Raw genomic sequence first — 22,985 nt, 5'->3', positions numbered from 1 at the left:
AACCTCTAGATAAATGGAGAAGTCGGCCCTCAAGAGGCCTTTAAAACCCAAAACTTAAAAAGTAAGTTCCAGATTTTTTTTAAGTGTACCACACCCTATCGTACGATACACCTGATATGGGTACTATCGTATCATATTTCTAAAAAGTAACGATATATATCGTACTAAATCGTACGATACAATATGATACGATATGTACAACACTGATATGGATACACTTCCTTCATATGAAGTAACTCTTGGTAAGTTGCTTCGATTGAGAAAGGCTCTCTATGGTTTAACACAAACACCCAAAGCTTGGTATGATCGTTTTAGCTTTGTTATAGTCAAACTTGGTTTTAAATCTTGCTATAGTGATACTGCTATGTTTACTAAGAAATCTGATGCAGGGATTGTAATTCTTTTTTTTTATGTTGATGCCATGATTATCTCAGGTGAAGACAAACAAGGAGTAAAGTATATTAAATGTATCCTTAAAAAATATTTTGAAATGAGTGATCTTAGATTTTTTCTAAGAATTAAGGTTTCTTATTCTCCTAAAAAATATTTACTTTCTCAAACCAAGTTTGCTAATGATATTATTGACATGCTAGAAATTACTAACGAAAAAAGGATGGATACCGCTGAAGTTATTAATCCCAAAATGAAGATTGATGATGTGACACCTCTAGATGATCCTACTCTGTATTGCCAAATGATTGATGCTTTAACTTATTTAACTATTACTAGGCCTGATATTGTACATGCAGTTCATACTTCTAGTCAATTCCAACATTTTTCTACCACAGTTCACGAGTATTGTGAAGAGAATTGTTAGATATTTACAAATCTCTACCATTAGAGGTCTTTTGTTATCCTCCTCTTTCTTTGAGTTGATTGCTTATTCTGGCTCAGATTGGGCAACAGATCCAAATGATCGACGTTAAACTACTAGCTTTTGTGTTTTTTAGGTGAGTCTTCTGTGTCGTAGAAGTGCAAAAAATAACAGAAAGTATCATTATCATCCGCTGAAGCTGAGTACCATGCAATGACCACCACAACATTAGAGATTGTTTGGTTGCGAAAATTATTTGAAGATATGAGTGTTCATCTACAAAGACCCTCCAAACTGTATTGTGACAATAAGAGTGCAATATATATAGCTGACAACCATACATTGCATGAGAGGACCAAGCATATAGGAATGAATTGTCATTATGTATGTAAAGAATTCTTGAAGAAGACCATCGTCTTACCATATGTCACTTCCGAGTATCAACTGGCGGATTTTTTCACCAAGGCACTTTTGTCATCGCGTTTTCATTTTTTTCTTGACAAACTTTCGGTGATTACACCGTAAGTTTGAGGGAAGGGGGTGTTAAACTATAACTAGTCGTAAATTTGTATTATAATCAGGGGTATTTTGGTCTTTTTATTCATGTAATAGTCGATGTCCACTAGGCACAGTTTTATATTCAAATATTCATGTAACCAGGGGTATTTCTTTATTTCCTGTTTTGTTAGGGGGCTTTATGGTCAATATGACCATAGAGCTGTTGGGTTCCCCAACGGTCACAGTTATGACCATTGGGGAGCTCCCAACATCTCTATATTGGGAGCTCCCCCATGTGTTTCATGTGTATAAAGGGCTGCTTGCCCCACTTTGTAAGCAATGCTTTTCTAAGCATATTCAATACAAGTTATATTTATTTTAAGTGTTCTTGTGGGTTCTTTGTGTGAGGTGTTCTTGCCCATAAGTGGCTTATTGTATTTGGTCCATAAGTGACCCTTGTGTTTGTATTTGTTTACCTTTGTAGCCCTTTGTGGCATTTCATTTGTGCACGTGTTGTTTCATTACAATTATGCCCTATGAATCTGCACATTTTATCACAAAACGAGAACTTGTTTCTTGTGGAACTGTCCTCGTACACATGACAAACACAACCAAATACTTCGGTAAAGAATAGACTGAATTCTTGTCAAAGAGTATTCTGAATGGTGACTCTCCTCCCAAAGTCCTCAAGGGCATAGAATTAATTAAGAATACTACGGTGTGAAATGCTTCAGAGCAAAGGTCTTTCCTCAACCCAATGACAAAGTGGGGAGAAGTCTCAACACTATCTCTAAGTTTCCTCGCAGATATGCTGTGCTGCTGAGGTGTATGTGGGTAGGAAATTTCTTGATTATTTCCACTATCTAAGAAAAATTTCTGAAAGTCAAGGGAAATATTCTCACTTTCTCCATAATTCTTGATACATGCGCCAAACTGATTTCAAAATAGGACTTGAAACTTTTAAATACACAAAGAACCTCAAATTTGTGCTTCAAAAAGAAAATCCATGTATAGCAAGAATATCCATCAATGGAAGTTACCTAATACTTTGCCTTCAAAAGAGAAGAATGAGGTGTAGTTCACCGTATACTAGAATGCAAATATGAAAAGCAAAAGCGACTTCTTCACTAATGTTATTCAGATTAAATTATAAACTCTATAACTTTCACAAAAGCTAGAGTCAAAGTTATCACAAACAATGGGCAGAAGAACTGGCTTTCCGAGACTAACTAATGGCTTATTGTGACATTGACGGAGCCTACCCTGTCACAGACCAATGCAATGATTACAAGCTTCTCATAAAAAGACTCTACACATCGACTGTTCTGTCTTTATTGAAACGTCTTCAAAATATGCCTTTCACCATTAACAAACACCCAATTCGATTGAGGACCCTTTACAAGATCAGAAGAATGAAAGAAATGTACAAATAGAATCATCAAGACAAGACACAAAGACTAGGTATGTTGTATTTATGGAACATAAAGGTGTTTGAGAGACTCAAAATACCATCAAAAGTAGGAAAATGTGCATGTCCTACACAAGAAATAGGGTAAGTGTTTTTATTGCCAACGATAACCTTAGGTTTTCTTATATAAGAAATCAATTGAGAAAACTTACCTGCATCACCTGACACATGGTTCACTGCACTTTTAGCCACATACCAAAAGTCTCCATTGGTCGGCATGCTCATATCTTAAGAGAAATGGACCAAGGCTACCACATCTGAGTTGGATCCAGTGATGATATTGCTAGTGTTAGGCATCATGCCGTGGCTAACAAGATTGGTGGTTGATGTGTTTTGGTTCAATGAAGTGGTGGCTGTTGAACCTCTATGGTAGTATTAACAATTGGCCAAAGTATGACCACTAATCCTACAACGTGTGCACTTGCTCAAATAACGATTTGGTGTAGGGGAAATCCTTGACTAGGCATGTTATGTGACATACTGGATCCTTGGTCATAGCCAAATCTCTCAGGACCCTGACCTCTGTTTCCTATACCTTAGCCTCAACCATGCTCAGGAAAGATTGACACATTTGAAACTTCACGGGAATCTTTGGCTTCCCTATTCTTCAATGCTGGTCTGATAAACATGGCTTCACATTTAAAGATTGACATTAGCTGAACAAAAAAGGTCAGAGGATCTCAAGCCATCCATGATGCTAACTATACTTTTATATTTTTGATCGAGATCGTTCAGGACAATATAGACCAGATCTTGATTTGGAACTGTATGATCTATGGCTGACAATTGATTTGGAAGAACATGAATTTTGCATAAAAAGTCTTGAATACTCGGTCTACTTCATTTTCTTCCCTGAAGCATGAGGCAGAAACTTGAAACTTGAGCACGCATCTTATGATGGTAGTTTTGCAGCTCTACCACAATGTGATGCAAGAGCATCCTTTGAGAAAATGTAGAAGCAATATATGTGACAAGTAGTTAGTTGCATGTCATCCAAGTGATGTAAAAGTTTCAAACTGTAATTGCACGTATACTGTTTTTATCATCTTGCTCAGTGTTTACAAGATAATCTAGTGCATGCAGACCAACTCTATTCATATGCCCCCTTTAGGTTATGCCTTGAATAAAAGGAGCAAATTGTTTTTCTTAAACAGGGAAAGTATTTGATCCAAATTTCCACAAACTAATTGTTAGGTAGTGTACTTTGTATTTTATTCTTGTGTAAGGGTATTTGTGATATTTTAAGTTAGGCCAACTATAGCATTTTGGTCATTTCTTCTATTCAAAGGCATTTCTATAGTTTGTAACTTTGATAAGGATATCCTAATCATTTTCACTGCTAGGAATCCCAATAATGGCAGGGAGTGGAATTTGTCTTGTAATTTGTGTATAAAGGAGTACATGTATTTTAGGAGGTATGTGAGATTATCCAAGTAATGTTATATAGGGAGTTGCAGAAGTAGGTGTTCTATTAATGTTTTTGTTGGTAGGGATGTAAACAGGTCTGATGTAGGTTAAACCAAATTCGACTAATTGGGTTTTCCATAATCGGATTCATACAAGATAATCTGACTGAAACCCGTACCTTTGAGTCTTTGACATCCCTATTTGTTGATATCCATTTAACACTCTTCTATAAATAAAAGCGTGAAGTGTCTCCTTTCCTTTTGGTTCTCAAGGTGTCCTCTTCCTTTTTTTTAATATGTTGTGGGCATTCTGCCCTTGAAGGTTACCAAATTTACAATAGTTGGGGTTAAAAAAGAAGAGTTGAAAGACGACAAAAAAGGCAATTTGAAAGGCATTACTCAAAAAGCCCGTTGTTCCAAAAAAATGCTGCTGGCAAAATATGAATATATTATTTTCCCTCATTTTTATCTTTTTTTTGGATGCCTTCTTTTCCAATTGCACATGAATAAAATACGAATCACGCTACCTCCTATTAGCCTCCCTCTAGCTAAAGATGCTCTTTGATCATGGAAAGCTTTACCTTCAAGAACCAAAACTGTGTTTCAGTGAGCCTTTTTGTAAAAATATTAGAAATTTGATTCTTCGGTCTAATAAATTGAGCTTCAATCTCTCTATCCTCTGACTTTTCCATTTTTTCCTATAAAGTGATGTTTTATCTTAATATGTTATGTTTTACCATGATGAACACAATTCTGTCCATTCTTTCTTTGTTAAACAGTGTTTCTGCGAAAACACAAATTATGAGGGTTAGTTTTGTTAGGTATTATGATTATTTTTCATGTCCTGATATGGCCATTTTACCTTTTTTTTTCTTTTTTGTGCTTTCTTTTGTTGTTTGTTTGCTCTAGGGACTAACATATAGTTGGTGCAGGTGAGATATCCAGACCGAATAACTCTTATACGAGGAAACCATGAGAGCCGACAGATTACTCAGGTCTGATAATGATGCTTCATGCCTTTATTTTTCTGAATTTAAAAAGGATTTAACTTGCTAGTTTGGTTTTTGTAATCTTTGTTTTGTCAGGTATATGGATTTTATGATGAGTGCCTCAGGAAATATGGTTCAGTTAATGTCTGGAGATACTGCACTGATATATTTGATTACTTAAGGTCAGCTAATTTGTTATATATGTTTATTTTCCATTATTATCATTTATATGATATTTCAATTTCGTCTTTAACATTCTTGATGCAATGGGGGGACTTTGGATAGATTGCAGTGAACACTAGAAAAGATGAACTTGTCACCCTAAAAAGGCTCAAATCTTGAAATAAAGAAAGATTTAGAAATGTATACAGTATTTTATAAAAGTGAAGATTGTAAAGACGAGCCAAGCATTATTTTTCTTGCTTCAGAGTGCAATCAGTATTTAATGTTGCACATGACAATATGTATCAAATTCAAAATGCAACCACCTTGTATGAGATGCTTTGATTGGGAAGGGCACAACCCATATCGGAATAATAATATAATGTAGGAGCTGAGCTATTATCTTGACCAACCATGTGATTCCTGGACTTGGTCCCACTAGCGTCATCCATTTCCAAGGGCCAAGGCTCAATATGGAAGCTACTACTAGTGGCAGTGGACAACTAGCATCCATGTTGGAAGGCTAAGCGTAATGCAAATAGTTCACTAATTCATAAATAGGTTCAATTCTATTTGTGACTAAAAAGTTATGAAATTCATGGTAACAACAATTGTAAATAATGATCTTTAAAATCATTTAAAAGTGTCACTCTTTTTTGTCTAACAAAATGTATTTTTACGTTGACTTGGAAATTTATGTTGTTATAAAAGAAAATTTACTGAGATACCAATAGCAATAATAGCCATTCTTTTGGCCCACAAGGGTCAGTTGTGAATGTCACCAAGTTGACGGGACGTCACAAGTTCGAAACCCGCAGATGTTCCTTGCCACAAGGTCGAAGGTGGGTGTACTCCCTGGTGTGCAGGTGAGACCTCAAGGGTTTTACCAACCTGATGCTAGCCAATGTGCAGTCGATGATGGGGTTTTTTTCCTTTGGACTATCCAAAAAAAATAATAGCCATTTTGGCCCATGAGGGCTACACTCATCTGGTAGGGGGCAACTCTTGAACATGACCAAGTTGATGGGAGGTCACAAGTTCGAAACCTACATCAAGGCTCAAGCTGGGTGTACCTGCTGGTGGGCAAGGGGGGACCTCATCACCTCAGTCTTTATGCCAATTAACTTGGTGACCTATGTTTTTTTTCCTCGTCTGAAAAAACCCATCTTGGATAAGTGATGCTTATCAGGCAGGAGTTCGACTACTTGAGCCAAGTCTCCCCTAGTCCACTATATAAGTGTCAAGCAATTTTGTTAAATTGCTACTCTATTTAGCTGTCTCACGTGGTCTGGCTGGTCAGCATATAGGTGAGAAAGCTTGACTTATGAAATCAGCAAGGATGAAAACTCTAATCTATTTGTAATCATGTAAAGAAACTGCAAAAGTTTTAGAAAAAACTTTTAAAATAGTTCTCTTCTTGCTTCGTAATCATGCCAAGATGTCTGTTAAAATATGTATTCGTACATATATATGTACTTATCTATATATATATATAAATACCCGATAGGGGTATTTATGTCTTTTCACATAGTTGTTTTATAAAACAACTATATTTCTTTTAAATTATGTTTTTTAAATTCTTTTTCTTTTTCTTTTTTTGTAAAAGCCAAAAAGGGCCCCCACCATAGAGTCGTTGGGGCCCCCAAGGGGCTCCCAACGACTCCATGGGAGCCCCCTTTTGGGCTCTTCTTTTGAGGCTCTTGGCCCTCCTTTTCCCCTTGATTCTTTGTATAAATAGGGGTGAACCCCTATGTATATTTTAATGCTTGAGAGCTCTCTCTCTTTCAATAAAGAGACTTCTATATTTTTGCCTATCTCAAGGCTTGTGTACGTGTTGTCTCTTTATGGACTTGGCTATTGTCTCTTTTGTTTGTCCATTGTAGGACATTACAAGTGCTTATAGCACTCTTTGTATTTCTGCATATCTCATTACATGGTATCAAAGCCACTCGGTTCTTAGAGGAAGAAACGTGGTATGTATACATCTCATCTATTGTCTCCCTTCTTCTTACTTCTTGGTGGCATTATGGAAGCAAAAATCAATCTATCTTTCAAACTCAATGGAAAGAATTACATGATGTGGGCATCGACAATGGAGAACAACCTCAAAGGCAAGAAACTTTGGGGGTATGTTATGGGTTCTATTCCAGAACCAAAATTGGAGCTCACAAAGATCGAAGGTGGGCAAGAAAAGACTCTTGAGGGAGATGCTCGCCTCAAAGCCATTGAAAATTACCAAAAGAAAGTAGAAGATTGGGAAAGCACTCACGCAAAAATCCTTGCGTGGTTCATGAACAACGTCGAACTCAAGGTATGTGCTAATATAGCTAAATTTCATCGGGCCAATGAGGCTTGGTTTTTTATGAAGGGTATGTATACCCAAAAGGATCTTGCAAGAGCATATTTTTTGAAAGAAAAAATTAAAACCACCAAACAAGGTGATTCAAGTAGTCAAGATTAATATAGTGCTTTAACCCCACTATGGGATGAGTTGGCTCTTTTAGAGCCAAATTGGCTTGTTATGAAAGATGTCGAACTAAGACAAAAACAAATGGAACAAGATCGATTGTTCAAATTCTTATTTGGGCTACGTCCCAAATTTGAGCAAGTGAGGTCATCACTTCTCCATAGATCCATCTTTCCTCCTATGGAGGATGCTATTGCCGAAATCACTCATGAAAAAACAAGGCTTGACATGAGTAAGAATGTTGATGAAGTGCTTTTCGTTTCCAAACCTGGCAATAATGTAAAAACCTATAACCCCCCCCCCCCCCCCCAACTTTGGTAAATAAGGGAACTACAATGGAGGAAGAAAAATGATTGTACGTCATCATTTCTATGAGCCGGGTCACATTAAACTCGCTTGCCCAAAGCTCAATAGAACTTTCAAGCCTAAGGTGTCCTCTCTTGAAGAATCTACCATCAAAGAAGATGAAGGCAAGAATGATGACCTCAAAGAGACCCTTGGTCAAATATCCATGGCTCTTCAACAAATCCTTAAAGCTACTTCCTCCACATCGGGTGTGGCCATTGCATCTACATCATCACCTGGTACGTACTCTTGGATCTTAGACTCTGGTGCATCTTTTCATATGACCCCTCATGAAAATGCTTTAATCGATGTTTGCACCAATTCAAAAGGCTTTTGTGTTTCTACGGCCGATGGAACCTTTTTGAAAATTTCTATTATTAGAACTCTAAACTCCAAAAATTCTCAATTTTTTTTTCCAAAAGTTAAAGTTGTTCCAAAATTGAATTTAAACCTTTTTTTGGTCTCTTAAATTGCCAACCATGGATGTGAAATATCTTTCTCATCTAATGGTAGCTTTGTGCATGATCTCCGGTCTGAGAAGCGGATTGGGCAAGGCCATAGGAAGGGGGTGTTAAATTATGTACATAATCATATAATGTAATATATATATTTTATATATATATGGTAATACATATACATATATTAATATATATGTATATGTATCTACTTATTATATATATAAAATATATATTTCTATTTCTTTAGTCGTAGGGGTAATTTAGTCTTTTCCTCTATTTTACGCACATTCACTTTATGAATGTGTTTGTAATTTATTTTAGTTTTTCTTTTTCTTTTACTTTTTATTTTCTTTTATTTTTGTACCTTAAGGTACCTTGGGGGGCCCACTCAAATAGACGTTGGGCCCCTCCAACGGTCACATTTGTGACCGTTGGAGGGGCTCTAACGTCTATGAGTGGAGCCCCTCCAAGGCTCCTTTTTGTGTGGTTATAAATAGGGGCTCTCCCCTTTGTATTCTCTCATGGCTTTGAGTCAAAGCCCAAGTGCTCAATAAATTGATTCCATTATTTTCATGCCTTTGTGCATTTGTGAGATTATTTGTGAGTTGTGCTTTTGTGCACAAGTGTTCTAAAGTGTTCTTATTGTGTATTCGTGCCGGGCTTATTATCAAGAATATTAAGGTCTTGATCTAAGTATCTTGTTGAAGATACTTTTACAGGGGGACCTTTACTATATGGATAATCTAAACCTTCCTATAAATTATTTTTGTTCTTATGTCCAAGTATTGAAACTTGGCATAAGAGGTTTGATCATCAAGCTATTCAAAAATGTATCGTTTTCTATTTGGAAACAAATTTTGTAAGGAAAAAGACATTAATTGCAAAGATTGTATTTTTGGAAAAATAAAGTCTATTCCTTTTCTAACTAAAACATTTCTTTCTTCAAGACCCTTTGAATTGATGCACTCGGATGTTTGGGGTTCATCTCCGGTCATGTCTAAAAGGGGTTACTCTTACTATGTTACTTTCATCGATGACTTTACTTGATATGTTTGGATATATTTCCTTAGTTATAAATCAGAAGTGTTTTCCTTCTTCAAAGAATTTCATATAAAAATTCAAAACCAATTTCAAAGTAATATATCTACTTTGAGAACCGATTCCGGTGGTGAATACTTGTTTAATGAATTCTAAAATTATTTAACACAAAATGGAATTTGTCACCAAAAATCATGCCCCAGAACTCCACAACAAAACGGACTAGCGGAAATAAACATATTATAGAAACCGCTAGAACATTGCTTGTCTCTAGAAATGTTCCGAAATTTTTTTGGGGCAACATACCTAATCAATAGAATGCCTTCCTCAAAATTAAAGAATGCTTCTCCTTATGAAAAACTTTTTAAATTCTCTCCTGATTTCAATCGCCTTCGCATCTTTGGTTGTAAATGCTTTGTTCTTTTACGTAAGAGAGATAAGTTGTCTCCAAAGGCAATTGAATGTGTTTTTCTAGGTTATGTGGAAAATAAAAAAGGATATAAGTGTTTTGATTTAAAAAATGACAAGCTTTATGTTTCAAAAGATGTAACTTTCTTAGAAGATGAGAATGATTTTGAAAAAATAGAAAAATCACATGAAATTGATTATATGTTTTTACATGATCTTATTGATGACATAAATGATGATTCTATGGATCATCTTGAAAATATAGAGGACACTTGTGAAGTGTCCAATTTTGATGTGTCACCTCCAAGTGATGGCACTAGTAATGAAAATATTAATGTTTACACCCGAAGAGATCAAGAAAGATCTATTAGTGTCTTAGAGAAATTCTCTCAAATTTTCGAATCTTCAGAAGAGCCTCCCATTAGGCATTCTTCTAGAGAATCAATACCACCCAATAGGTTTGTATCCTATGAGTCTTTAGCACCCAATTATCAGGCATGTTTAATAACTTTACATTCATATTATGAACCTGCTCATTATAATCAAGCTAAGACTCTACCACACTGGATTGATGCAATGAAAATAGAATTAGATGCGCTAAAAAAGGCTAATACTTTGGAAATAGTCAAACTCCCTCCGCATAAAAAACCTATTGGATGTCGCGGGGTCTTTAAAGTTAAAACTAAAAGCGATGGTTCCCTAGAAAGATATAAAGCCAGGTTAGTAGTAAAGGGATATTAACAAGAATATGAAATTGATTGAGGAAACATTTGCTCCTGTAGTCCGCATGACTAGTGTCAAAACTCTAATAGCTGTCGCATCAACAAAAAAATGGCCTATATATCAACTCGATCTGAAAAATGCATTTCTAAATGAGAATTTAAATGAAGAAGTATATATGCATCCACCACCTGAAATTAATATTGGACAAGGTCAAACCCTTAAACTCTTAAAAGCCTTGTATGGTCTTAAACAAGCCCCCAAGGCTTGGTATGATCGTTTCAGTGATATCATGGTTAAATTAGAATTTCATTCATGTTATATCGACACTGCTCTCTTTGTTAAAGTGCAGGTACTAGTATTGTTATCTTATTACTATATGTGGATGACATGATTATCACTGAAAATGATCAAAATAGTATTGTTGATGTTAAAACCATGTTAAAAAATAATTTTGATATGTCTGATTTAGGCTTTCTTAGATATTTTCTTGGCATTGAAGTCACATATTCTCCTCGAGGATATATTTTGTTACAGACGAAGCTTGTTGCAGATATATGTTCTAAGTCTGGCATTTCAAATGATAAAAAGGTAGAGACTCCAGAGGTCATTAATGCCAAATTAAGGTTAGAGGACGGGGTTCTTATGGAAGATCCCACACCCTACAGACAGCTCATTGGATCTCTCACTTACCTCACCATCACCAAACCAGACATTGCTCATGTGGTTCACTCTGCAAGCCATTTTTAGCATGCTCCTACAACTGTGCATATGAGCGCCGTGCTCTGGATCATCTGATACATCAAAAACACCATAAATAAATGATTATTTTTATCCTCATCTTCTTTCTTAAATCTTCTTACTTATACTGATGCTGATTGGGGAGGTAACCCTAATGATAGAATCTCAACTATCGATTTTTGTGTCTTTTTAATTGCCTGGAGATGCAAGAAGCAACAAAAAGTCTCGCTCTTGTCTACTGAAGCTGAATACCGGGCTATGACAACCACAACAATGAAATTAGTTTGGCTTCACGGTCTTCTCAAAGACATGGGGGTTGATATTGCTGGAGCTTCAAAGTTATGCTGTGACAACAAGAGTGCCATCTATATTGCAAGCAATTGCACTTTCCATGAGCGTACCAAAATATCGAGATAGATTGTCATTATGTTCAAGATGAATATTTACGAAGAACAATTACTCTTCCATATGTCACTTCAGAATATCAGTTGGCTGACTTCTTCACTAAAGCCTTTTCTGCTCCTCGCTTCATGTTTCTTCTTGGCAAACTTTTCGTCATCTCCTCGTAAAGTTTGAGGGAGGGTGTTAAAATATGTATTCGTATATATATATATATATATATATATATATATATATATACCAATAGGGGTATTTATGTCTTTTCACATAGTTGTTTTATAAAACAACTATATTTCTTTTAAATTATGTTTTTTAAATTCTTTTTATTTTTTTATTTTTTTGTAAAAGCCAAAAAGGGGCCCCAACGACTCCATGGGAGCCCTCTTTTGGGCTCTTTTTTTGAGGCTGTTGGCCCTCCTTTTTCCCTTGATTCTTTGTATAAATAGGGGTGAACCCCTTTGTATATTTTAATGCTTGAGAGCTCTCTCTCTCTCTTTCAATAAAGAGACTTCTATATTTTTGCCTATCTCAAGGCTTGTGTATGTGTTATCCCTTTGTGGACTTGGCTATTGTCTCTTTTGTTTGTCCATTGTAGGACACTCCAAGTGCTTATAGCACACTTTGTATTTCCGCATATCTCATTACAGTCTGACCTGTACTTAATATGCATGTCTAGTTGTATTACTTGCAATCATGGAAATAACAGCTTAAAAATCTATTAGTACTCAAAAAATTAGATGTATCCAAGTGGAAGCTAGGTCAGATCTGCTGAAGGCAAAGAACATCCAGAAGAACATCTTCCACAAAACATTTTCCCTTCATTATCTATCAGAATTTGCTTACCACAGATTTCTCTGCTTTTATGTCGCATTTATCTTGTTCTTCTGCATATTAATATGGCTTGTCCTCTATCCTAGTGCCATAGGACAATGCCAGATGAGTGAATGACCCATACCACCGTGTTTTAGATCCGTTCCACGAATTGGTGTATTAGTTCTCAGCTGTTGCTTTATTCATTCACAGTGCTTCCTTGCAGTTTGTCAGCACTCATTGAGAATCGTGTTTTTAGTGTTCATGGCGGCCTTTCCCCATCTGTGACTACAATAGATCAGGTCTTTCTTTTGACCCTGTGGTTGCATTAGATTAATTACTGCAATTGCCTTGGATAACCAAACATTTCTTTCTTTGATTCAGATCAGAAAGATTGACCGGAAGCAGGAAGTACCTCATGATGGTGCCATGTGTGACCTACTGTGGTCAGATCCTGAAGACATAGTCGACGGATGGGGTCTAAGCCCTCGAGGTGCTGGATTCTTGTTTGGTGGCAATGTGATCAGCATGTTTAATTACACAAACAAGATTGACTACATCTGTCGTGCTCATCAATTGGTGATGGAAGGCTATAAGTGGATGTTCAATAACCAAATTGTCACGGTCTGGTCTGCACCCAATTATTGTTACAGGTATTTCCCCCATCTTGTGTACTAGTATCCTTGTTCCTTACTCTTTCAATCCACCGACTGCATAATTTTGTGAATTTGTGGTTATTTTTCCAGATGTGGAAATGTGGCTGCAATTCTAGAGCTGGATGAGAATTTAAACAGACAGTTTCGTGTCTTTGAGGCGGCACCTCATGTCTGTTTCTAATCTTGGAACTTTATTTTTACCATTTTCTGCCTTTTTTTTTATGGGTCTTGATGTTGCCACTTGTGATATGCAGGAATCAAGAGGTTTTCCTTCCAGAAAACCTGCGCCGGATTACTTCCTTTGATTGGAAATGTGAGTCATTTTCCTTTTTCCAATATGTGAAATCACCAAGTGAGCCAATCGGGTTTGAACTGAAATTTTTAGTTACATCAGAATCATGCTCATGATTACTTGGTTCACTGAGGTGATGTCATGAAGTCCTGTCGACCGTATTGTTCTTAACAGATCGTTCAATTGATTTGAGTTGATGGGCTTCCTTTGTAAGAATGGGAAACGTATTATGATGTATGTACTTTGGGAAGATCTTATATTTTTACACGAGAGGAAAGTCGGGGTAGCACAAAAATTAAAGTTTTTTTTCTTCTTTTTTTCTCCTTTTGGCAATTGACTGTCACCACACATCTTAAATTATTTTTGTTTTATTATCGGTTTTGCACTCACGACGCAAGGCTCAGTTGTTCAAATGTTGTATGTTTTTGTTTTATTATCGGTTAAGCTAATTTTTGCTTCCTATGTCATTTTAAAACTTAAAGACTACTATTGATTCTTTAGAAAGGAGATGAGAGCACGCGGTCTGAAGCCTCAGGGGTGTTTGTTTCTGTGGTGAGATCGGTTGAGGCTTGGTGGTGATAGTGATACGGGTGCAAAATATTGGATTTAATTGGACCTCTGATCTGGAGGGTGACCTTTTTCCTTTTTTGTTTTTTGTGGTCTCGGAGATGATTCTTGAAATGAGTTTCAAATCCATGTCAGGACACAGGACACTTCATTCTTGTGTCAGTTTTCATTAGGAATAATATATAAGAAGGCACTAAAATAATTAGAGCAACCCTGTGGCATAGCCTCATCTCTGGAACTGGATGTGATTTGGATTTTCTTGATTTTTGACATGGTTCGTGATCGATATTTGCTGTCAGATTTGGCTCCAACCTTATTGGTTCCAGTATAACCATACGGAATTCAGATTCTGCTATCTGGATTTGGGTGGGTTAACCTGGATTTTGATTCAGTTCACGCATAATTTGGATCTATCCGTTCTTACCATACGTAATACAGATTCTGTTATCTGGATTTGGGTGGGTTAGCATAGATTTTGATTCAGTTCACTTGTAGTTTGGATCTATCTGGTATAACCATACAGAATTCAGATTCTGTTATCTGGATTTTGATTCAGTTCGCTCATAATTTGGATCTATCTGATCCGTTTGAGTGTCGCAATTTTAAGTTGTAAAGGCAACAGCTTGTGGACTCACAATCCAAATAAGATGGTTATAGTATGTGTATTTGGAGTGGGGGATAAGGAGTCATGAACATAATTTTTGGGTTACTTAAGAATTAAATGAATATGTATGATGATGGTAAGTTAAATAATACTTATAGTTATATCATATAGGTACTATGTTGTCTCTTGCACATGGCATAACTGTCATTATGGATATTGTATGAAGCACTTAACTAAAAACTTTTTTAAAAAATTTAGTGCACCACTTATTGTATACAAGTATATTTCAAAGACCCGTGAGCGAAGTGAAAAAGCATATAATTATGTTTTTGACAAGTTAGAATCGATACATTGGGCTAATAGTTATTTTTTTGTTAGAAGGTACGAGTGCTTAACCTCTAATATAGCAGAGTATTTTAATTCATAGATTCTTCCTATATATGATAAGCTTCTAATCTCACTTATTGAAAAGCTTTGTTTAATGTTAATGAAACTTTACAAAAAAATAACTAACAAAAAAAACTGACTAACATTGTGGTGTTTAAAGTAATTATAAAGATTAAAAGGCATCAGATAAAAGCACAAAAGCCACGCTTGGTAGTAATACATTACCTCCTCCATCAGTACAAAGCTCGTGACCGAAATCACGACTACTATGTTGATCTTGAGAGTATGAAATGCTCTTCTGAAGAGTAACATATTAGCAAGATTCTTTTTTAGCATGCCATCACATGCATTTTGTATGAGGGCAATTTCTAGATGATTACTCTGACAAGTTCTATATAGTTGAATTGTATCGAGCTACATATTGTACTTATTTATTTCATCCGATGGCCAATAATGTTTCACATGCTGCTCTTTTGACCCTTATTCTTGTCTTATCACAAGCATCAATTAAGAAAGCATAACGAATTAAAGTGAAAAAATGAAGAATGAAATACAAGAAGGTGGCGCCATACAAGTGTAATGTATGTCATAAGCTTGGCTACAATAGGTGAAAACACGATTAGGAAGTAATGCGTGAGTATTCGATGCATTTAAAAAGTAGTTTATGACATGCTTCTTTGTCGTTTACATAATATTTTTTTAATATTTAGTTATTTTTATTCAAGTACTCATTCGGTTTAATATTGTGTTGAAGGTTTTTTTTTTCAGTATAAATTGGTTACGATATTTATGCAAAATGGTCATGTGCAAGACATTACTAAGCAATCAAACTGGTAATTATTTTTGTACATATTTGTTCACTTAGTATACGAATGTTACAGATATGTAATACTTGGGATTAGGCAAACCAAAAAATGAAGGTTGAACTTGCGGCAATGAAAGCTGATGAAAAGTATAAGATGGAGGATGCACTTGTGCTTGTGGATGAAAATTAAGGAAGGCGTCCATTGCACTTGCGGCAATGAAAATTGATGAAGAGTCTTATCATGTATATGCATTTGTTTATGAATGAATTGTGTATATAACAGGAAATAAAGTTATTTTATTCTTATTTGTTAAGAAGAATGAATTGTGTATATAATAGATAATAAAGTTGTTTGATTTTTATTTTATAATAGGTGATTGATTTGTTTATGAGAATGAATTGTGTATATAAAAGAGAATGAAGTTGTTTGATCGTGTTTTTTGTTTGATATGTATTATTTAGGTAAATGTACATACAAATTTCATAAATGACGACTTTTCACATCATAAAGGAATTTTGTAAGGTATATGCAAAATTCAATTCATTCATTTTAAATTAGAAAAGATTTTTGCAAGATACATGCATATTTCAGTTCATTCTTTTTAAATCAGAAATGAATTTTGCAAGGCATATGCAAAAATTTGCGAAAGTTCGATATTGCAAAATTTTTTATTAGCATCAGACTAGTATTGCAAAATTATTTTTTCTTATAAAATTTCTTATTCACCTCCACCATTCGAAGGAGTTTCGTTGAAAAATCGTTGGAGGAGGGTCAAAATTAAGGGTTTAATTAAATTCTATATCCAAATTAAAATTCAATTAAGTTTCAAATTTAGATTCACATTCAATTAAATCCAAATTCACATTTAATTAAATTCAAATTCAAATTCAAATTCATGTTTAACAAAATCTAAATTCAATTTAATACCAATTTTGAATTCTCATATAATTCAAATTGAATTGAAATTCAAATTAACTTGAGATTCATATTCAAATTTAAATTCTAATTCAATGAATATTGAAATAAAAATTCCACCCACAATTGAGACATAAAATTTATCTTTATTTATTTAGTAATTATAAAATTTTTTGCAGGTATTACATTTGCTGCTCTTCTTCTTCTTTATCAAATATAGCTAACCCTCCCATCGAGAAGGTCTTGTTCAATTAAAAGGCGATGCACCTCCTAATCTCTGGCTATTACTTTAACTTGGCAACCTTATTTATTCTATTGGTAGGCCAGTCCTAGGGTTTCAAATCCTAAGGCCTATGGTTCACAGCCTGACTGCTAATTCTGCTAATGAAAGTCTTTCTAGTACGGACTATGGTTGCTTAATTAAGCGAAAACATCGCCATAGGATCAGAAAGCCTACGAGATGACCAACAAAGAAAAAGAAAATGAACATCTAAATGGAGCTGCAATCGGATGAGCAAAGGCTTCCGCATTTCTTTCTCGGCTTTCAAAAGAAAGGATTTTAAGACAAGAAGCAGATTCAAGTCTTCGTGGGAGGAGGCAACCAAGAGGTGACTGATCTTCCTAAAGGAGTGGTTGATCCGAAGACCTTTTGTGATCAACACTAAAGGTATATGACAAAAACATAAGTTGGTACTATCTATCTATAGAGAGGGAGCCTTTGGTTTTTTCTAGAAACCTCTGTCGTTATGGGATCAGGAATCATAGGTTAGGATTCAGGATGAGTTCTTTAGATATCTCCCCCTACTTCTGGATCTGCATCAATGGAAAAAATGATCAGCTCTTGCACGGTCTGATTCTTATATGCAAGTAGGTTTTTATAAAGTTTGAAAAATCAAAATCTTAGTAAAATTTGTATGCTTAAAAATTAGCTTTTATTGAAAAAACATAATTTAGCCTCTTTTTGTCAAATCAACTATGCCGATAGATTTAGGGAGTTAGAATTGCAAAAAAAGTGCTCAATTTGTTTCGAACTAATTTGGATATTTCGTTTTGCATGTTCTCGTTGGTCTGTGCTAGGGGTGTCAATGGGTCGGGTTTGACCTGTATAGACCCGGACCACACTCTATTGGGTCAGGGTTTGGTGATAAATAAAGAGGTCAGATTAGAATCTGGGTTGAACATAAAGGGTCCGATTAATATATTTATTCGGGTATGATTTGTGAAATTTTATACCAGACCCAGGCCCTGACCGAATAGAGTGTGGTCCGATTAATATATTAACAAATTTTCAATGTAAAAAAGACAATAAATTTTATTTTTCGAGGTATGGTGCTGGTCTGGTTCATATAATCCTTATAGGATCAGGGTATGGTGAGCCCTGTTAGACCCGAGTCCAGACCGAGTACCATAATCTTAAATCAGGTCTGGGTCTGGTTTTACCTGACTCCGAACCAAACCCGACCCGCTGACAACCGTTGCCCGCGCGTGTGGAGAGAGAGAGAGAGAGAGAGAGAGAGAGAGAGAGAGAGAGAGAGAGAGGCCGCTGCTGTGGAACAAAATTAGCTTTGCAATTATTTATTTATTAATAAAGGTGAGAGGGACTCCTTTTCCTCATTTTTGAAAATACAAAAACGTCGCCAGCCCTCCCTTTCCTCTTAAAATACGTTAGAGAGATAGAGATAGAGAGAGATGCCCAACTCACCCCCAGCTCACCCTACCCAACCATCCGTCCATCCTCCCTATCCCTCCTCTCCTTCTCTCTCCTCCATCCCTCTCTTTCTCTCTCTTGATATATAAATTTTTATCAAAATCCCAGATTCTCAACACGCTCTCTCTCTCTCTCTCTGGTGGCATCTCAGTATTTTTCTCAATTCCCATTTTCTTTCCCTATTGGTGAAAAAAAGAGGGCATGTTTTGGGAGGATGAACACACCCATCATTTCATTTTTGTCCGTCCCAGATCTTATTGATCCTCAAATCCATCTGGGTCTCTTCTAATCCTCTTGATTGGTAAGTTTTGTATCACAATTCTCATTGAACTCGATGCAATTCTAGATTTTTGGTCGGTTTTCATTTGTTTTTCAATGAGTTTGATCATTGTTTCCGATACGGGTTCCTACACATAAATCTGAAGCTTTTGTGGGTATTCAATTTCCAATCTGAAGGCGATTCTTGGGGTGGCCTTTTTTATGGGAGGATCCAAGATTCCTTGATTGAATTGAAAGGAAACCAATTTGTTCTCGATCTCTTCGTTTCAGATTTCGTTTTCAAATATCGAGGTGAGATTGTGCGCCTTGATTCTTTTTTGCATTTTGATTTGTTGAATTTTGAGCCCAGATGGGGTTCTGATCTAATGAATTGTTCGATTTAGCAAATTATTTATATGCCAATTATTTAGTGACCTGCTGTACTTTGTTTTGTATAGTTTGACCGAGATTTGATCTTTATGATCTCAAGAATCCAATCAATGCGCTTTGGACATTTTTTGGATTAACTAAATGATGGGTTTTAGAGACTGCATTTTCTTGGTTGTATTGAATTACATTTTCGTTTCATATTCACATTTTGCAGCCTGCTATTTGATGATCATTGCAACTGTTAGCGTTTTGTGACTTGGATCAATTGTTGTTTAGCCTTCTGTTTTTAATTGCCTGCGTTATTATGATGGATAATCTCTTTTCTTTTCTTTTGAATGATGTTGAGGAATGCAGACATGGAATCAGATCTAGGAAAATTGTTTATTGGTGGGATATCATGGGAGACAACCGAAGATCATCTTAAGGAGTACTTCAGGACTTATGGTGAAGTTGTAGAGGCTGTCATCATGAAAGATCGGACAACTGGGCGAGCTCGTGGATTTGGTTTTGTAGTATTTGCAGACCCAGCAGTCGCAGACAGAGTCGTTTTGGAAAGGCATATGATAGATGGTCGAATGGTATGTTGCCTGAATTTAATATCCAATGCTTAATTTTTGTTCTTTTTACACAGTTTAATCTTTTAGTTCATTTGAATCATCTCACAATGGATTCAAACAATTCGTTCATTGAACTTCTCCTGTTGCTCTAATAAATTTATGTAAACACTTCTGGCTTCGAATGCAATACATATATCTTTTATCTAGTTGAAAGGTTGTGATAATCTAACTAGAAAGAAAAAAAACCTCAGGTTGAAGCGAAGAAGGCTGTTCCTAGAGATGATCAACATATGCTAAACCGAAACATTAGCAATATTCATGTTTCAGCAAGTCTTGCACGGACCAAGAAGATTTTTGTAGGTGGTTTAGCTTCTACAGTAACAGAAACAGATTTCAAGAAGTATTTTGATCAGTTTGGGACAATTACTGATGTTGTTGTAATGTATGATCACAATACACAGAGGCCTAGAGGTTTTGGATTCATAACCTATGATTCGGAGGATGCTGTGGACAGGGTCTTGCTTAAAACATTCCATGAGCTGAATGGCAAGATGGTGGAAGTGAAGAGAGCAGTACCAAAGGAATTGTCCCCTGGTCCCAATAGGTCCCCTCTTGGGGGTTTTGGTTATGGTCTAAACAGGGTTGGCAACTTCCTTAATGGCTATTCTCAGGGATACAATCCAAACTCACTTGGTGGATATCAAATGAGGATGGATGGAAGGTTTAGCCCAGCGATAGTCTCTCGAGCTGGATATTCTCCATTTGGCTCACCGAGCTATGGACTTGGTGCAAATTTTGGACCTTCTCTAAGCTCAAGCTACAGTGGAAGCAGTTACAGTGGCAATTTAAACTATGGTAGAGGCTTGAACACTTATTACAATGGAAACTCAAGTAGATATAGCAGCCCAATTGGGTATAGTGGAAGTAGTGGGGCAGCTGCATCCTTCTTCAATACATCTGGACGAAATGTTTGGGGCAATGGTGGCCTTAATTGTTCTACCAGCTCTGCTAGCTCTGCAGATTATGCAACTTCTGGAAGTGCGAGCTTTGGAGGTGGTGGTGGAACTTGGAGATTGTCTCCCTCTGCATCCATTCTGGGTGGAGGAAGCAATTCTGGTTATGCGGGCGGAATGCTTGGTTATGGAAACTCCAATCATAGTTACGGGTTGGAAGAAAGCAGTTATGCTGGTCGAAGTGGTGGAACCAGCATCTCTCAAGCATCTTATGGTGCGATCAATGGTGGTTATGATGGATCTTACTCAGATCTTTATGGTACCAGTTCTGTATATGGTGACCCAACTTGGAGATCTGCAACATCTGACCTAGATGTGTCAGGTTCCTTCAGTTATGGACTTGGGACTTCAGATGGAGATGCCACAACAAAAGTTGTTGGGAGTTACATGGGAGGATATAATGTTAGTAACAGACAATCAAACAGAGGTATGTTACTAGCTGATCATGAATTCTTTTCTAGTTTTGCTAATTTTATAAGCCATGTGTATGTGTTCCTAGGTACCATGTTCAAAGAAATATAGAATGAAACTCTTTTTCATACCAAAATTGGGAAATTTTGATGGACTTGGGAACTATGTTTATAATAACCTTGTTCCCAAGTTTTCAACAAACTAGCAACGGTTTCTTTTTCTGTCAACATGAATTTTCATGCTATATTTCCCATATAAAAGTTCTCATGAGGGATATCCTTACTTCTTTTTTGTCTTATTAATTGATGATTATCTTTAGATATTATGCAAGATTCTCCCATGAATTTTGTTATTATTTTTTAGAACTTCTCATAAACTTTGGTTGTAATTTTATAAATTGGATAATCTCTTATTTCCTTCTTTGTTCTCATTATTCCTTTTTTAGGAGTTGCAGCGTGATAGGGCTCCATCCATTCCTGTCGGAGTTCAGTAGATGATGAGAAGGATTGAATTAGGTTCAAATCTGCCATATTTTGCCCCAGCTCATATCTGAATTAATTGATTATACAGTTCTAACTAGGGTTCTTTTTTTCAAGTCAAAGAAAATTACAAGGGAGACCCATTACACGGTTTGTGATTTGTGTGTAATTTTTTAGAGTGAGTTTAGATTCTCCTTTTTGGATTTGATTGAGATGTAAAATCAGGTTGCAGGATATATTCAGAAGAGTGTTCCAATTTGTAGCATGCTTCTTCAGTGATGCACAAGATAGGCAATTATTTCTGATGTATTTTAGTTATGCCAGCCCCTATTGTGTTTGTTTCCTGTTTTGATTTCAAATGTACCAGAACTCTGGTTGGTTTACTAGAGTGTGACCTTGAGAGATAGCATTGGGATTCTATAGGTATTTGAAATTTATCAGTGTAAACTTGTTTCATGAAAGCTTAATTTCTGAATCTTGGATGTAGTCTCTCATAAGAACCTCTCTTTTTCAATAATAATCAATGCTAATGAAATGACTTTTACTTTATTTCCTTGCTTCAGCTATGTTTTAGTTCTAAGAATTGTTTTGTATCATGGAAACATATGTCCGTGTGTCCAATTACACAACTGCAGGCTGCTGTTCTGGTATGACAAACTTTTCAAGGTATACATCAATGTTTGCACACATAAACAATAAAACAACTTATGGATGTGGATCCACAAGTAGAGAACCATTAACAAAAAAGACTATGCTCAGAAGTTTAAAAAATCACTGAAATTGTCTTCTTTAAGTTCCTTATGCAATTCCCAGTGCTTGTGCAAAAATCTCATCTAACATGTCAAGGAAGAATCTGTTCATTTTTAGTTGAAATAAGACTTTAAGTTTTATTAATGTTTAAAAGTTTTGGTAAATAAAATTTCATCAGTTTCAGAAACATTGCACTCAAAAACTGTAGAGAAAAGATTGTACACAGCTGTAGCAACTTGAATTCTGAATCTTGTTCAGTGCATTAGCAAATTAGAACTAATCTTTATTCTTCAAGATAATTATGTTATTCTCCTTCAGCGAATATGTGTACATAAAGAGTTCAAATATTGTCTATTGTTAAGTGGTTAGTATGCCTCATTTGAGCTTCCTGCTGCTCATTTCTTCAATGCTGACATCAGCAATATCAAGCATGAACTCTTAGGCAGGTACTCAGCAGCACCAGAACGAA

At 35.9% G+C, this 22,985-nt stretch overlaps 2 protein-coding genes across 3 annotated transcripts in view; both read left to right on the top strand.

Moving 5' to 3' along the window:
* Window positions 1-13,948, top strand: part of LOC149818701 (serine/threonine-protein phosphatase PP-X isozyme 2-like) — a 32,032-nt gene extending 18,084 nt beyond the window's left edge. The window contains exons 3-8 of the mRNA XM_089984491.1: window positions 5,119-5,181; window positions 5,272-5,357; window positions 12,950-13,025; window positions 13,108-13,376; window positions 13,470-13,548; window positions 13,634-13,948. Of these exons, the coding sequence (XP_089840617.1) occupies window positions 5,119-5,181; window positions 5,272-5,357; window positions 12,950-13,025; window positions 13,108-13,376; window positions 13,470-13,548; window positions 13,634-13,684 (624 nt within the window). The 3' untranslated portion in view covers window positions 13,685-13,948. The remainder of the gene's footprint in view (window positions 1-5,118; window positions 5,182-5,271; window positions 5,358-12,949; window positions 13,026-13,107; window positions 13,377-13,469; window positions 13,549-13,633) is intronic.
* Window positions 13,949-18,729: 4,781 nt separating this feature from the next.
* LOC149818700 (heterogeneous nuclear ribonucleoprotein 1-like) lies at window positions 18,730-22,310 on the top strand. 2 transcript variants are annotated; one of them, XM_089984660.1, is made up of 5 exons: window positions 18,730-18,959; window positions 19,115-19,228; window positions 19,661-19,884; window positions 20,115-21,303; window positions 21,733-22,310. In XM_089984660.1, exons 3-5 carry the CDS (start codon window positions 19,663-19,665, stop codon window positions 21,744-21,746), a joined length of 1,425 nt encoding a protein of 474 aa, XP_089840786.1. In that variant the 5' UTR covers window positions 18,730-18,959; window positions 19,115-19,228; window positions 19,661-19,662; the 3' UTR covers window positions 21,747-22,310. The 2 variants fall into 2 exon arrangements, with proteins under 2 accessions (XP_089840786.1, XP_089840787.1); XM_089984661.1 differs by lacking the exon at window positions 19,115-19,228.
* Window positions 22,311-22,985: the final 675 nt, after the last annotated feature.

Source organism: Nuphar pumila, chromosome 13 (assembly GCF_984573655.1).
Source record: "Nuphar pumila chromosome 13, dmNupPumi1.hap1.1, whole genome shotgun sequence".
Lineage (NCBI taxonomy): Eukaryota > Viridiplantae > Streptophyta > Magnoliopsida > Nymphaeales > Nymphaeaceae > Nuphar > Nuphar pumila.
This window is presented reverse-complemented; position numbering and strand designations above follow the sequence as displayed.

Excerpts from the sequence above, each read along its gene's own strand:
- LOC149818700 (XM_089984661.1), top strand. The coding sequence starts at position 19,663 with ATGGAATCAGATCTAGGAAAATTGTTTATTGGTGGGATATCATGGGAG. Across the intron at positions 19,885-20,114 it reads ATATGATAGATGGTCGAATG|GTTGAAGCGAAGAAGGCTGT; the intron begins GTATGTTGCCTG and ends AAAAAACCTCAG.